The 14550-nt window shown below is 38.1% G+C and overlaps 5 protein-coding genes across 5 annotated transcripts in view; 1 reads left to right on the top strand and 4 right to left on the bottom strand.

Moving 5' to 3' along the window:
- B4 (imaginal disc development protein B4) overlaps positions 1-277 on the bottom strand; it is a 110408-nt gene extending 110131 nt beyond the window's left edge. The window contains exon 1 of the mRNA XM_088043087.1: positions 121-277. The gene's annotated coding sequence lies outside the window, so the exon portion shown is untranslated. The remainder of the gene's footprint in view (positions 1-120) is intronic.
- Positions 278-418: 141 nt separating this feature from the next.
- LOC148181860 (uncharacterized) lies at positions 419-2700 on the top strand. Its single transcript, XM_088043096.1, has 4 exons — positions 419-817; positions 864-1484; positions 1532-1741; positions 1791-2700. Exons 1-4 carry the CDS (start codon positions 697-699, stop codon positions 2651-2653), a joined length of 1815 nt encoding a protein of 604 aa, XP_087899222.1. The 5' UTR covers positions 419-696; the 3' UTR covers positions 2654-2700.
- A 135-nt stretch (positions 2701-2835) lies between these two features.
- On the bottom strand, positions 2836-4935 carry LOC148181859 (uncharacterized). The gene is made up of 7 exons (XM_088050610.1): positions 4342-4935; positions 4123-4297; positions 3977-4070; positions 3609-3926; positions 3463-3565; positions 3303-3411; positions 2836-3258 (listed from the first exon to the last, which is right to left on the bottom strand). The coding sequence occupies exons 1-7, from the start codon at positions 4933-4935 to the stop codon at positions 2867-2869; spliced, it is 1785 nt and encodes a 594-aa protein (XP_087906736.1). The 3' UTR covers positions 2836-2866.
- Positions 4936-5321: 386 nt separating this feature from the next.
- Positions 5322-9064, bottom strand: LOC148181858 (venom protease). Its single transcript, XM_088037430.1, is given in 8 exon segments — positions 5322-5601; positions 5645-5925; positions 5993-6174; positions 6225-6333; positions 6380-6570; positions 6616-6754; positions 8885-8950; positions 8953-9064. Coding segments are annotated over 8 exon segments (1194 nt in total). The 5' UTR covers positions 9053-9064; the 3' UTR covers positions 5322-5475.
- A 1648-nt stretch (positions 9065-10712) lies between these two features.
- On the bottom strand, positions 10713-13278 carry LOC148181857 (putative glutamate receptor). The gene is made up of 8 exons (XM_088050598.1): positions 12510-13278; positions 12373-12466; positions 11785-12326; positions 11553-11737; positions 11306-11509; positions 11221-11265; positions 11113-11164; positions 10713-10750 (listed from the first exon to the last, which is right to left on the bottom strand). The coding sequence occupies exons 1-8, from the start codon at positions 13276-13278 to the stop codon at positions 10713-10715; spliced, it is 1929 nt and encodes a 642-aa protein (XP_087906724.1).
- Positions 13279-14550: the final 1272 nt, after the last annotated feature.

Here is a 14550-nt window from a genome sequence, read left to right as displayed (position 1 = left end):
GACTTTGACATAGTTTTAGTCGTGCATTTTTTCCCAAAAAATCGAATTTTCGACTAAGAAGATGATTCACGTAATTAACTAATAATAACTAAAAGGATCAACAATAATTTAGCTACTTACAGACATTTTTTCATGAAATGTCTTCACCACAGAATAGGTAAGTCTTTTTCTTAAAATTGAACAGCACATAACCTCACTTTACATTCCTTTAAATTTACGAATTCACAAGTAACGCACTAATCAACAAACACTACTTTTTGATGCTAAATATACTTCACCAACCATCACAAGCAATATTTCATTACGAATAACACGAGAAACTAAGAAAACGACAATTTTATAAATTTCAAAATCGAACAGACACTGCGAAAGTAACTAAATTTCGCGGACTTGCGATTGGTACCTCTATACCCTGTATACCAGCTCACTTCCCATTGGCTGATCTTGGAATGACGTTTGCCGTCTTGATCAAAAAATTTTCTTTTTCTAGTTTTCTGACAGTGTTTTTTTGTCACTGAAAGTATCCCTCTAAACTAATCCCTGCGTCCTGAAGCCCCCTTTTTAGACTCAAGTTCTGTGAGAGTGTGACACCTGTGACACCTGTGACACCTAACCTCTTGACAGTAACATAACCTATAACTTTTGGTCAAATTTTGAAAGTGCAAAAACCATAGACACGTGTTCTATGTAGGAAAAATGGGCAAGTTTTCTCGGGATCGCCGCGATATATTTTACCGGAAAGCTAAGGAGCAAGGATGGCGAGCCCGCAGCGCCTTCAAGTTACTCCAAATCGATGAAAAGTTCAACATTTTAGATGGTAACCACTTTATCCTGTTTAAACGCCACTTGATGTTTGCTTTTAGGGGTGAAAAAGGCGGTGGACCTTTGCGCCGCCCCCGGGAGCTGGAGTCAAGTCTTGTCACGTCGTTTATACCTTGGCGAAACTGTGGAGATCCGCCCCAAGTGCAAACTCTTCTACACAGAACATGATGACTACATCACGAAGGACACGCAGGTAGTGATGCAAGTAAAAAAGAAAGTAGCTGAAGATCAGTGTGAAATCTGCGTAACTCAAGATGTTGAAGACAGGGTCCTGGCAGCCCAAGCGGCTCAAAGTTCAGAAAATGTGGAAAAACCACCCGCGAAGACTCAGAATAGACCTAGAGAAAGTCAAGTGGAGGAAGACGACCTCGACGCATTTCAATTAGATGAAGATGTGATAGGCGGAGCGAGCACTAGCAAGAACTCTATGGGTGGAGCGAGCACCAGTCAAAAAGGCGGGACGAACACGTCCCCCTCTAAAAACTCGCCCAAAGCGAGTAAAGACGTGAAGATAGTCGCCGTGGATTTGCAGCCCATGGCACCTCTGCCTGGTGTTATCCAATTACAAGGGGATATAACAGAATACAAAACAGCTGAGGCTATTATTGGTCATTTTGAAGGCAGCTACGCGGATTTAGTGGTCTGTGATGGGGCTCCGGATGGTAAATCTCCTCTTATCACTACATTATAACTTACCAGTCATTTTCAGTGACCGGCCTGCACTGCATTGACACTTACATCCAAGCCCAACTTCTCCTGGGGGCTCTTCACATCACCTGTAATGTCCTTAAAAGGGGCGGAACTTTCGTCGCCAAAATCTTCCGTGCCAAAGATTGTGATTTGTTGACCAATCAGCTGCTTATGTTGTTCAAAGAAGTGCACATAGTCAAGCCCACTAGCTCCCGTATTTCCAGCATAGGTCTGCTCAAGTTCTTCCTATCAATACTCTCTAATATATTACCTTGCAGAAGCGTTCGTGGTCTGCAAGAACTACAAACCACCAGTTGGTTTCGACCCCACTTTGATGACGCCGTTTCTGGACATCACCAACAAAGACTTCTCCACCCTCACTGGAGTAAACCGCGTGATTATCCCGTTTTTGATCTGTGGTGATGTCAGCGGGTACGACTCTGACACGACGTACCCTTTGCAGATTGAAGGGGAGGAACCGTACGAGTACCGCCCGCCGGTACAACCCCCCACAGCTCCTCCATACTATTACGTGGAAGACAGAGAAGTGAAACACCCAAGGGTGGTTCTACAAGATTTACAACAAGCCTGTCGTACCATGCACACTCAAACCTCCTTAGAAGAAGAATACGAGTCTGAAGAATCCGAATTCTTGTCGGAGACGTCGAGCGAAGGCAGTCCGATTCGATTCGACGATGTCGGAGAATTAGATGAAGATTTGGGTGCATCCGCAGCTGTAAAAGAAGTTGCGGAAGTACCGCCTCAGGCACAAAACGGAGAGTTAGAAGATGACATTGAAGGTGTGAGAGAAGAACTCGAAGAACTTGAGTTAAAAGAGGGACAAGACGAAGGAGAGCAAGCTCCACAAGCAGAACAAGCAGAAACCTTCGCATGTTCTGATCCTGTTTTTGAAGATCTGCTACAGAAAGTGACGAAAACTAGAGAGAAAGAGTCGGAAAAGTGGTTTTACGCGCATTTCGGGTCCATCGATATGGACGAGGAGTCGCTGGCGTTTATCGAAGGGTTGACAAATCGGTTGGGACTTAAACAGGGTAGTTTGGGGTACGAGGTGTTAATTAATAGGTTGCTTAAGTCTGATTGTAAAGAAACGTGCACATGTTTGCCAGATATTTTTAAATGATTTATTGTAAGTTTATTATTTCGGAAAATATAGTTATTGCTTTGTAATGCTAGCGTTTTAATTGTACTTCCACACCCTACCTACGATTTGGTCACAATGAGCCAATCAAACTACTAATAACATAATTGCACCAATTAGAATTAAGTGCCGTGACGCAATCAAAGATTTCATTGGTTCTCGTAATGTCAAATAATCAAAAGTGAAAAGTGTGGCTTAGTCCAAAAATATATTAGTCGCAGGACGCTTAACACGAAATTTGAGGTGTTCCCCAAAGAACGCCAACATTGAAGCCACATATCCAATCGCTAAAAGAGCGAAAGCGCCCTCGACATGCACCCATCTCAGCGTAACAATCCCATGCTCTTGAAAATGGTACATAATTCCCCTTTGTACCGACATATCCATGTAATTAGCGACCGCCTCATTTTCCCAATACGCCACTAAACCCGCCTCAAAAACCCTCAAGATTAAGTTATCTAATAGAGGCAACAGCACGGAATTCTTGCGAACTAAAAGAATGCATTGCTCCCAATAAATGTCTTCTTGCATGATCTGGTAATGAGAAATAATATCGCGATGGACGTAAGTGCCAATAGCGTAATGGCCTAAAAAACAAACTGATAAAAACGCAGAGATGAAGAAGTGGTACCGTAAGGTAAACGCTCCAGAGCGAATCCGAAGTTATGGCGCCTTGAGCTGGTTATTAAACCTTGATCAGTATTGACCACGAAGTTGTTTTTGATAATTTTGTAGTCTTTCTGAAGCAATTGTAAAAAGTATTCATGATAGGTAATAAATCACAGTGGTACCTCATTAACGCTGCGTAACGAGATAAGCCACGCATCGGTGTTAGCACCCCACGGAAGTTCAGCTTCAGCCAGATCTTCAACAGTTTTGATAGCTTTTTCGTACCTGGAAGACAGAAGTAATACTAAAAACTCAAAAGTTGTAGTACCTTGGCACTGTCATGACACTTGAGAACCCGCTGCTGTACGAACTGGAAATAAAAAGAGCGTTGATCATGTTCATGGCCAGAAAGTACTTCATTAAGTTTCCATTTATGTGTACTTTAACAGACTGAAGTAAGTACATCCGCACCATTGTAATAAGGGAGTCGTTGAAATAGTACTCAGTTTGACTTGTGGTACCATACGTCCGGTTCATGTAAAATATGGCGCTTAGTACCACAGATCCTGAGAGAAATACCACAAGTACTGCCACCCACATTTCCAGAGAGAAAGAATATAAAGGAGTTAACCAACCTTCTTCGAGTCTAAAACAAGGGAATTGGTATAAAAGTACTACAAAGAAAGGAGAAGGTACTCGGGTGATGGTACCAGAGCGGTGACGCCTGTTCGTACCAACGGCCTCGTATAATCCAGGAACTGGTAGTAAGCGTCCCAAGAGTACACAGAACCTACAAAAATTCTCTTAATTCCGCGCTTTGGAACTTCCTAAGTAGTATGTACCGTAGCCCAATTCAACTTCATCCTGAGCCACCGCTCCGAGGATCCCAAACCCGGTCCAGTTATCATAAATATCCCCCCAGTAGTCATCTCCAGGAATAACTCTAACACTTTTAGTCAAATTGTACTTTTTCAAAAACTCGAGAACGAAGCTAGACTCAGTACCTGCGATAGTGTCGTTTTCTGAAAAAACGCGTTTTAATCACGCAACATGAGAATCATTTTTGTACCCACGACCGAATAGGGTTCGTACGTGAAAGTACCAATAACAATCGTCCGCCCGTTTTGATTGGACAGTTTGTCTTGGAACAGGTCGTACCCATACAAAAAGCTCTGATTTTGCAAGAACCACCGATCGACAACCTTCACGAAGTCGCTCGTGTTCATTTTACCATAAACATGTGTCACTAGGTCGTACCCTTCGGTATTAGAGTCGTATTTCTTTGGTACCACCACCAGAAGGTCGCTCACGTGTTGGAGTTCTTTGGTACCGAAAACCTCGAGTGCGTTTTTTCCAGTTAACACGTATCTTCGAGTGTTAAATCTTTCGTTCTTCAACCTGATCCACTGTTCGAACTCCGTGAACATCGTTGAGGCATTTTCATGAGAGATTATAACGTCCTGGCACCCAAAATGTTGAAAAATTACTTCAGGCCGCAAGGTGTTGTTATACACTTTTAAATAAATAATCGGTATTTGAACGACCGTCTGAAAAGAACTCTTTGAATCGGTAAACACAAGCAAACAACGCGAGTTGAAAAAGTAAGTTTTTAATAAGATTTCCAATAAAAGATTCAAGTGAGTTGAGGTGACCATCGTTGGGTCAGTTGTGAGACATTTCGTGCTGAACGTCGAAGATGATAAATATTCCTGCGTTTGATAGTGTTTGTTTTGAAATTATTCCACAATTGTAGGGGGAAATAATTTTATGGCGGTTTTTTGTGCTTAAAAAGAATTTGTAGTCAAGCAACATGTTTTTATTGTCAACAAACTATAAATTATTGAGATTGAAGAAGGTTAGTATACTTAGTTTTGATTGGTTCAATTCAAACGGATGGATGCTCTAATTGGTCCAAAATTTAAATGGCCCCCGTTGTCTTGGCAACGGGGTTAATACTTGATTAACGCACACGTGTGTTAATGACTCGTTAATGCATGATTACAAGGAAAATAGTAGTTAGGGTATTGATGAACCATAGGAGGATTAGAAAGAGTTTTATTTAAAACTATCACATTGTTCTAGATGAAGACTTAATCAAATTGCGATGATTGGCTGGATTCTAGACAGCTTTTTTGGTATTCTAGTATTCGCTGTCCACCTTATAAATCTACGCTGAATCTACCTCCTACTTTTACTTAATTATTACTGTATATCAGTGGAATATTTTCCCGGATCCAAGAAATGTATTTCTTCACATTCGTGTAGACGCTAGGGACTCCAGCAGCCCCACACTGATCAGATCCAAACGACAAAATCCCCACCTAAAACCCCAATGTACAACAGCCCCAAAATTAGTAAACTCACCTGATAATAGGTCTCCCCGTGTCGCACCATAAGTGGAGCCCCCCCAAATCCGCGACAGGCATCATTTCCTGCATCTCCTCCAGCACACAAGTGATCTTCCGTGATGGGCAGAGTACTCCCGTACACATTATGACACAAATTCAGATCCGTGATGGGCAAATAAAGCGTCTGTTGCAACGGCGAAGAGTTTGTTTGTTTGGCAATTCGGCCCCATCCCACGAGAACTCCGTTTCTGTTGGTAACGGACCATGTTTCCGGTAAACAAATCGGTTGGGCGGTCACTAAAGAACGCGTATCAAATTGGAGCTTTTTTCCCATGATTGGATGTTCCCATGATGGGTGCGTTACCTGTGTAGTTAATTTTGTTCCTCAAAACCAGAAGAGCGATGTTGTTCCGGTAGGTCTGGCGGTCGTAGTCTGGATGGACTATCACGTGACTCGGGAGGATGTCCTGGACGGGGAGCCCGCAGAACTCGTCTCCGCAGTCGATGTCGGCGTTGGAGTTCCATTCTCCGACGCGCACGGAATATCTGCAAAGTTATGTTGTTTTTGGGGTTGCAAGGAGGTGGCGAAAACTCACAGTTTGTAGTTTTCGGCTTTGGCGAGGGCGCAGTGAGCCGCCGTCAAGACAATTCTATTGCTGATGATGGAGCCTGTGCACGGGTACTTCACTTCCCCAGTACGAACATCTGAAACTCCTTTTTCAGAAAATTTCTAATGGTTTTGGGTACTCACTCCTAAATCCGATTCTGACGACCCATGGAAACGCCCCAATCCCTTCGTAGTTGTTGCCTTGAACTTGGGAGACTCCGCACCTTTGCCCATCGACCAGTTTCCCAGAGTTGATGTTGTTCAATGGGTCCACAGTTAAGGGACAACAGACGTACTGTTCGCCCCCATGGTTGCCGCAACCTAAACTTGAAATTCTGCGGGGGTTTGAGGAAAAATTCTCGGTTTTGGGGGAATTTTACCTGTCGGTGTTCACACATTCGTTGGAGAGGATGTTGTTGAGCATGGGGCACTGTGACAGGGGTTGACATTCTGAGTTTCTTGAGCAAACTGTGGTCTTTTGGAGGGCGTAGGGGTCGTAGTATGAGAGCTGGGGGTTTCCTGAGTAATATAAAGTAACCGTAATTAATTACACTGGTCAATACGATTTTTGTCGTTGGCGTAAAAAGTTGATATTCTTATGTAATTTGATCCTCTAAACACGATGGTGACCTTGAAAATTCACTAGGACCTCCAGTTTTTGAGATATAAAAAATTCAAGACAATCACTTATTTCTATTCAAAAGATCTTTTAGATGAAGAAAAATATCAAAAAAACACGATTTAAACACGGGTTAGGTGTTTCAAAAACGGTTAGTTCAATTACTTAAGTTACTTAAGTTAACCTTATACCCAAAATCATGTGAAAATAATTTATTAGGTAATATTCAAAATATAACTTTATGTCAATTTTTATAAAATAAATTACCTCAACTTACCTGAGGTATACATAGTATACATATATATTTATTATATATACATATATATCTATATTATAGTACCTATACAAAAAAAATCTAATGTTTTTCTTTAATTAGGTTTGTTAAAAAAACAACAAAATTATTATTATTATGCTCATCACTGTCAGTATCAAATTTTCCAAAAAAAAGGTTAATAAAAAAGTAAAAATTAAGTGTAATAAAAGTGTTTTATTTGTGAATTACCTGTTTTTGTATCTTTTCAGTGTTACTGTGATCTTTGACAACTGGAATCTGAGTGAGGACCATCGAACGTAATTAAGACTACTTTAAAAATCTCAGTCTCAATTAAATAGAAATTTGGATCAATTTTAACTAAATTTAAGGAATTTGTTGTGTACAAAGGTTGCTTATTAAGTTACTATTTATTTACTATTTATTTCAAGTACTCATTTATATAAATCCAATCTGCAGAGAACGAATCAAGGAATATTACACAAAAAATCAGAAATATTAATTCTGACTTAAAAAACTTTTTAGTAGAATAGCAGGCAAGAGAGTATGTGGCAAGAATAACTTCAAACGTAGACAGCCCACTACAAATCTATTTCTGTTTGCATGTGGCAGCCACGTTCGCGTCCGATATTACCCTAATTTAGCTTACTTTTTTTTTCTTTACCTAAAACTTATTTTTATGTTAAAACTAAGACTACCAGATAGTTTGGTGAACAAAAACGACAGAAATTTATATCTAGTTCCGAAAATTTATCCATAAAATCTTATTTTTTTTAAAAAACGGTTTCACCAATATTTATAATATTTTGCATACACTACGTAAAGGTGATTTTAGATGCCTTTGTACTAAATTAGTAGTTTTTTCATATCTCAAAAACGAGATGTCCTGGAAAAATTTCAAGATCACCGTCGTGTTTTACGATCAAAATTACATTAATTTTTATCAAGACATGTTTTAACTTTAATTTTGTCGGCCAGTGTTATTATCTAATAAATCTTCAGTGGCACGTGTCCCTCAAAGTAATGTATTCAAAAATCTCCATTTTTAAGCATATTTAATTAAAACAAACGAGATTAATTCGATAAAGAAGCATCCTGTTAGACACGAAGACCTAATTACCATTCCCATATGCATTTCGGAATTTTCGCAAGGTTACCACAACCAAGGACAGTTTTTATAATTAACAATGATAACAATAAATCTTTTAATATTAATAATCCCATAGCGTTCCCAATTTCCTAAGTAAAAAGTTTTGTGTCAATAACACGACCGCAGAGTTAACCACACGTTTAATAATTTAGTGAAGCGTGAAAGCTGCAAGCACGCACGAAAAAGTCAACTTTGGTCATGGTAAATTGAAGGCAAAAAAAAAATTCGAACCAACGTACCGCTTAATTCTATTTAAATTATTATATGTTGTGATGCCAAAAAATAGATTAGTTATGAATCGCAGCCTTGGATTATGATGTGTCGCGGATAAGGACAACTCTTTATTTAAGGGACACGCTCCTGGAAATGCAAAAACATTGCCAAGGCTGATGACTAACTCATTATCAATCAATTCTTTAAGTACCGCCGTAATTTTCTTTTCGGACAAAGCAGCAACCTTCACTCCACCGTAATTCTTTCTTGGAAGAGATGGACTTCCTGTCGCAAGTCCCAATTAATTGTCATTTGGGCGGACATAAGACACGGACGACCGCTTCCTCAAGTATCTTATTAACTTATTTTATTATCAAAAAAACGAAATTTGCTTACCTGCCACGCTCCTCCAATCACAGCTCATCAAAATGACAGCACACAACACGTGGAACATGGTCAGCTCTTCGTCGATGTGTTCACCACAACAGTGCAAAAGCCGAATAAAATCAGCAATGGTTTGAACGATTTATTATGACCTTCTCGCATACAAAAAAAAATCATCATACATGCGTAACATACCATGACTTTGCCCCCCCCAAGTCGCGGCAATGGGCGACGATTCAAAGTTTAATTTTGTTGATTGCAACAACATCGATCACATTATGATGCGTTCAGTGCATTTTAATCGTGATATTGACACGGCGAAGGATAATGGAGGTGATTAGAATGGTGATAGGAAGTAATGGTCCTTTGAAAACGGGCTGAAATTGACAGTCGTTGGTTTTTTTGCTAGGTGATTAATCGATTATTATTATTTACATGTTTAAAGTTTATATGTTTTCGTACGACTAGTTGAAACTCTTGGAAACTCTTTTTTATGTTAATCCGTTGGATTTTGCACTCTTCGAACCTCGGATTTAAAATAGTTCTTATTTTTCTAATTTTCAGTTTCAATTTTCAATTTATTTTGATTTTTAATTTTTTAGTTTCAAATTCTTGATATTATATTTTGATACATTTTTTTGTAGCTTCTTTAGATTTTCGTATTTTCTTGATTTTCTAAGTACTTCGAGTTACTTTAGATTGTCCAGTTCTTTAAAGTTTTCTGAATTACGATCTTAAGATTCCCCAGATTTCCGAGAAAAAATTTTTGAATTATTTTTTATCTAGTTGGCTGCTACTCTGTAAACGGTTGTCTTGATATCTGTCATTTCCCAACATTTATTTATATTTTGACGTTTAATGGTCAAGTTCAAACACACGTTTGCAAGGTTCTAGTCAACTAGATAAATAATTCTTATTAGAAATAATTAGATGTTTTTATTTTCTTAATTTTCAGTTTTAATTTTCTAATTATTTTAAATTTCAAATTCTATACATTATTTTTTGATACATTTTTTGTAGCTGCTTCATATTTTCGTATTCTTTCGATTTTTTAAGTCATTTAGGTTACTTTGGATTATCTAGTTCTTCGACGTCTTTCGAATTATAGTTTTTAGATCTCTTAGATTCCCGAGATTTTAAGATCAAATTCAAGATAACGAGAATAAAAAATCGAATTTATTATTTCTTATCAAGTTGGCTGCTACTATGTAAACGTATGATATCTGTCATTTTCCAACATTTACTTATATTTTGACGTATAAAGATCAAGTTCAGACACACGTTCGCAAGGTTCCAGTCAACTAGATAAATAATTCAGTTTAGAAAATTTTCGAGTCTTTTAGGTTACTTTGGATTGTCCAGTTTTTCGGAGTCTTCTGAATTACGGTCTTGAGATTCTTCAAATTTCCGAGATTTTAAGTTTAATTTTATGTTTAAGAAAAAAAAATCCGAATTCATAATTTTTTATCTAGTTGGCTTGTTACTCTGTAAACGTATGTCTTGATATCTGTCATTGCTCAACATTTAGTTCCAGTCAACTAGATAAATAATTCTGTTTAGAGATATCTAGATGTTCTTAGTTTCTTAATTTTCAGTTTCAATTTTCAAATTATTTTGATTTTGCGTTTTTCAGTTTCAAGTTCTTTACATTATTTTTTAATGAATTTTTGTAGCTGCTTCATATTTTCGCATTCTTTCGATTTTTCAAGTCATTTAAGTTACTTTGGAATATCCAGTTTTTCGACGTCTTTCGAATTACAGTCTTTAGATTCTTTAGATTCCCGAGATTTTAAGTTCAAATTCAAGTTAAAGAAAAAAAATCGAATTTATTAATTTGAATCTAGTTTGCTGCTACTCTGTAAATGTATGTCTTGATAACTGTCATTCCCCAACATTTATATACAAGGTGTTTATAAATGTTTCTAGCATCAAGGATGGTTATGAAATGTCAAATAAATTTGCCGCTTGTTACAAATGTGGGTTTAGATTTTTCAACTGACATTTGTAGTTAACCTCAATCATTTTGAACAAAGTTAGTTCTGAAAACAAACTGTTCAAGTTGTGGTTTGAAGCCTGAAAATCTATAATTTTGACACAAACCGTAACTGAAAAGTCGTAGACGTAAGTGACATTTGAAATATTTGTGAACATAGTTATATTCACTACGAAAACAAAGCGGCAAAATAGCGCATGACAGGAATTTCAAAACCCCCCTTGATGCTAGAAACATTTATAAACACCTTGTATATTTAAACGTTTAATGGTCAAGTTCAGACATACGGTTTCAGTCAACTAGATAAATAAGTCAGTTTAGATTTTTTGAATTATAGAATTTTTTAAATATGTACTTCTAAAAGCTTGAAAATGTATTTATTCTTTGATTTTACTAGACTCTAATACAATCTAATTCTTAAGAAATTAGAATACGATTACAAATTTGCAGTGCCTCTTTTTCTTCCTTTTGTTAGCCAGTTCCACCAAGAACACTCCCAAACTCGCCGCATATCCAATGGCTAAAACGGCAAAGGCGCCCTCGACGTGGCTCCATTTCAACTTAACAACTTTCTTTTCTTGTTGATGGTGTCTGTAGTACTTGACCACTCGTTGAACATTCGTGTTCATCGACTTCTCAACAGCCTACGAAACAGACTCTTTCTTTTTCAAATCTGAAGAAACTTACCAGACTCTGCCATTTCGATATCAAACCCGCTTCGAAGGTCTTCAAAATAAACAAGTCCAAGGAGGGTAAAAGAACCGAGTTCTTTCGTAACATGATGACGCATTGCTCCCAGTAGAAGTCCTCCAGCATGAGGTGGTAGTTTCCAATGACGTCTTCGCCGATGTAGTCACCGATGGCATAGTTTTCTAAAAACAGTCTTAAGAAGGTGAGGCACACCACTACAGTTCTTCACCAAAAGGAAGACGCTCTATAGAGAACGCCATTTGTCGCGTTTTGGTCAACTCGCGGAGTTTGTCTTCTTCAGGAATTGCTCTAAACTTGCTGACGATGTGAATGTAGGCAGGTTCTGTGGCGGTCTGAATGGACAGAATCCATCCATCCTGGGTGCCTCCCCACTCTAAACCACTCTTGACGAAGTCTTCGAGGGTGTTAATAGCATCCTCGTACTTCGGGAGAGTCATAATGGTGGCCAAACCACTGCTGTAGGTGCTAGTGAGAAAAAGACTAAGAACAAGCATTAGCGCAAGCACGTGTTTGCTCGCAAGCCTCCAGGGAATCTCACTAAGAGCTAGCGGCTGCAACACCACCGGTTTCAAGACGATTTTCGTTGCTTTTCCCACAAAATTGAAGAAGTGGGACTTTCGTCTCTCCATAGAGTTGTAACAAGCAAAAATAAGAGATAAAATGATGATGGAGGCAACGAAGAGGATCACCACGTAGAGCCAGAGTTGCGGCGTGTAGGAGAAGAAGGGAGTGAGCCACCGCGCCGCCAATCTACCAGAAAACTGTTAAGGTAATTAATTAACACAAGAGTTTTTACCTCGGGGCCGGCACTAGGCACGTAATTCCCGTCCTCACTAACGGCTTTGACAAGTCGAGGTAATCGTAACAGAATCCCCACGTGTACAGAGCGGCTGAAACAAGAAGTTGGTTCAAGTTTCCAAGAGGTCCACCTACAGAAGCCGATGTCTGCTTTATCTTTGGCTAGATTTCCAAGAAGACCGATTCCGGAGCCGTTTGGGAAAATATCGCCCCAGTAGTCTTCAGGATTGACCACAAGCTCCGGCGTCATATTTAACATCGACGCGAACTCCAGAGCGGTTCTTAATTCAGAGCCTTGGCGGTCTTTCGCTGCAGCTCCAATGATACTGTAAGGTTGGTAGGTGAAGGTCGCCATGCTTAGCGTCCTCCCAAGCTGGTTTTTGAGCTTGTCCGGGTACAACTCCCTCCAAAATAAGAAGGTGTGGTTCTTGGAGAACCACCGGTCGACAAGAACGGGTTCACTGTTATTTTCCACTCCGACGTACTGATGAGTTTTCAAATCAAAGACGAAGTCTTCTGAATCGACTTTTGGCGGTGAAATCAAAAGAATATCACTCACAAACTTAAGCTCTTTTAACCCGAAAAACTTTTTTTCGCTCGAAGTGAGGATCAAAAATCTTCTCCTGTTGAATCTCTCCATATTCAATCTGATCCGCGCCTCAAACTCTGCGAAGATCGCCGTTGCATTCTTCGAGTGAATCACAATGCCCTGACACCCAAAATAATGAAAAATTACGTTGAAATCAACTGATCCGTTGCTTCTAATCATGATCACAGGGATGTCAAACTGAGCGCCGTGATCAACATCAGTGTCTAAGAACACGAGAAGACAGCGATGGTCCCTGAAGTATGTTCTTAAGATGAGGTTTATGAGAACGTTGGTGTGGTAATTGAGCAATAACATTTTGTGGTGTTTTTGTTGGGGTTTCTTTTATATGAAGGATGTCATCATGATGAATTGTTAAAAACGGTAATTGGATGTCGTGATCTACAACAATTTTTTTGTTTGATGAAGACGTTTTAGGTAGGCGGCGTTTCATGGGCAAATAGAGAAATTTCTTTGATGGGAATTTGTTATTTATTTGGGGTTGAAAGGGAATTGGACGACAATAAAATTAATGTTTACATTTGTATGTTCAATCGTTAAATAACGTAGATAAGTAATTATATGTATACCAAAAGAGAGTAGACATTTTTAGGGGTCTAGCGATATTGTTTTCCGAGATCCGAAGGATCGTGGGAAATTAGAAAGCAAGGGCCAGAAAAATCTTTTTTCTGGTGGTATTGTTTTCTATTTTAGTGCTTTATAGACTCATTTTGACACTTTTTATGTAGATGATAAATTTTCAAAAAAATATATTTTTTTGGATTTTGAGGTTACTGTATTACTTGATGCTGTGGAGTTTTTCTTATTTTTATTTATTATTGGTGTTTGGATTAGATTTACATATGTTGTGCTTTTTTTGTGTCTTTTGAATATCTTGCTTTTATAATTTTGAGAATTTAAAAAAAATGTAAATTCTGTTACTTTTAATGTTACAGTAACAAAATTATTCCCTTGGTATTACTTTTAACATGCTTATTAATTGTGTCAAATTACAAACTTCTAGTGCAAAAGAAACACTTTTTAGAAAGGTATATTTAAAGATCCATCCTTTCCTGATAACAAAATGAAGAATGTAATTAAAACCAAAAAATGAATTCGTGCGATTGGCTGGTATTCTCTTTATCAAAGAAGTTTTTATAATAAAAACGCACCCGAGCAACCAATTTGAACGTAACCAATCATTGGCTGGATGTCCTAAACTGTTGTTTATTGGATCGATTTTTTAGCTAATTAAATTATGCACAAAAAAATGTCATTTATTTAATTTCACATTTACAAAATTTGAATCTTCTGTTTCTGATTTTGTAATCTGGTAGAGATAACACACGACTCAAAAATAGTAACTTCCTCAAATTTATTAAATTACCAAAACTACAAATTTTACTAGAGGATGTCGGAAATTTTTGTTTGGTCTTCAAAATAAACATTTTTAAAATTCTTTTGCAATTTGGTGGAAAATTATCAAAATTACAAATTTTAAATCGTCAATAATTTTTTAAAGCCATTTATAAAATAAGTAAGTCGATTTTGCGCTAATTACGCGTAGGAGTGTATTTAGCTAAATACAGG

The sequence above is a fragment of the Gnatocerus cornutus genome, chromosome 1 (assembly GCF_029298725.1).
Source record: "Gnatocerus cornutus isolate USDA-ARS CGAHR chromosome 1, icGnaCorn1.1, whole genome shotgun sequence".
Taxonomy (NCBI): Eukaryota; Metazoa; Arthropoda; class Insecta; order Coleoptera; family Tenebrionidae; genus Gnatocerus; species Gnatocerus cornutus.
This window is presented reverse-complemented; position numbering and strand designations above follow the sequence as displayed.

Excerpts from the sequence above, each read along its gene's own strand:
- LOC148181857 (XM_088050598.1), bottom strand. The coding sequence starts at position 13,278 with ATGTTATTGCTCAATTACCACACCAACGTTCTCATAAACCTCATCTTA. Across the intron at positions 12,467-12,509 it reads TAAAGCAGACATCGGCTTCT|CCGCTCTGTACACGTGGGGA; the intron begins GTAGGTGGACCT and ends TTCTTGTTTCAG. Across the intron at positions 11,510-11,552 it reads TATCGAAATGGCAGAGTCTG|GCTGTTGAGAAGTCGATGAA; the intron begins GTAAGTTTCTTC and ends TCTGTTTCGTAG.
- LOC148181860 (XM_088043096.1), top strand. The coding sequence starts at position 697 with ATGGGCAAGTTTTCTCGGGATCGCCGCGATATATTTTACCGGAAAGCT. Across the intron at positions 1,485-1,531 it reads CTGTGATGGGGCTCCGGATG|TGACCGGCCTGCACTGCATT; the intron begins GTAAATCTCCTC and ends AGTCATTTTCAG. Across the intron at positions 1,742-1,790 it reads CTCCCGTATTTCCAGCATAG|AAGCGTTCGTGGTCTGCAAG; the intron begins GTCTGCTCAAGT and ends ATTACCTTGCAG.
- LOC148181859 (XM_088050610.1), bottom strand. The coding sequence starts at position 4,935 with ATGGTCACCTCAACTCACTTGAATCTTTTATTGGAAATCTTATTAAAA. Across the intron at positions 4,298-4,341 it reads ATTCGGTCGTGGGTACAAAA|GACACTATCGCAGGTACTGA; the intron begins ATGATTCTCATG and ends TTTTCAGAAAAC. Across the intron at positions 3,566-3,608 it reads AGTGTCATGACAGTGCCAAG|GTACGAAAAAGCTATCAAAA; the intron begins GTACTACAACTT and ends TCTGTCTTCCAG.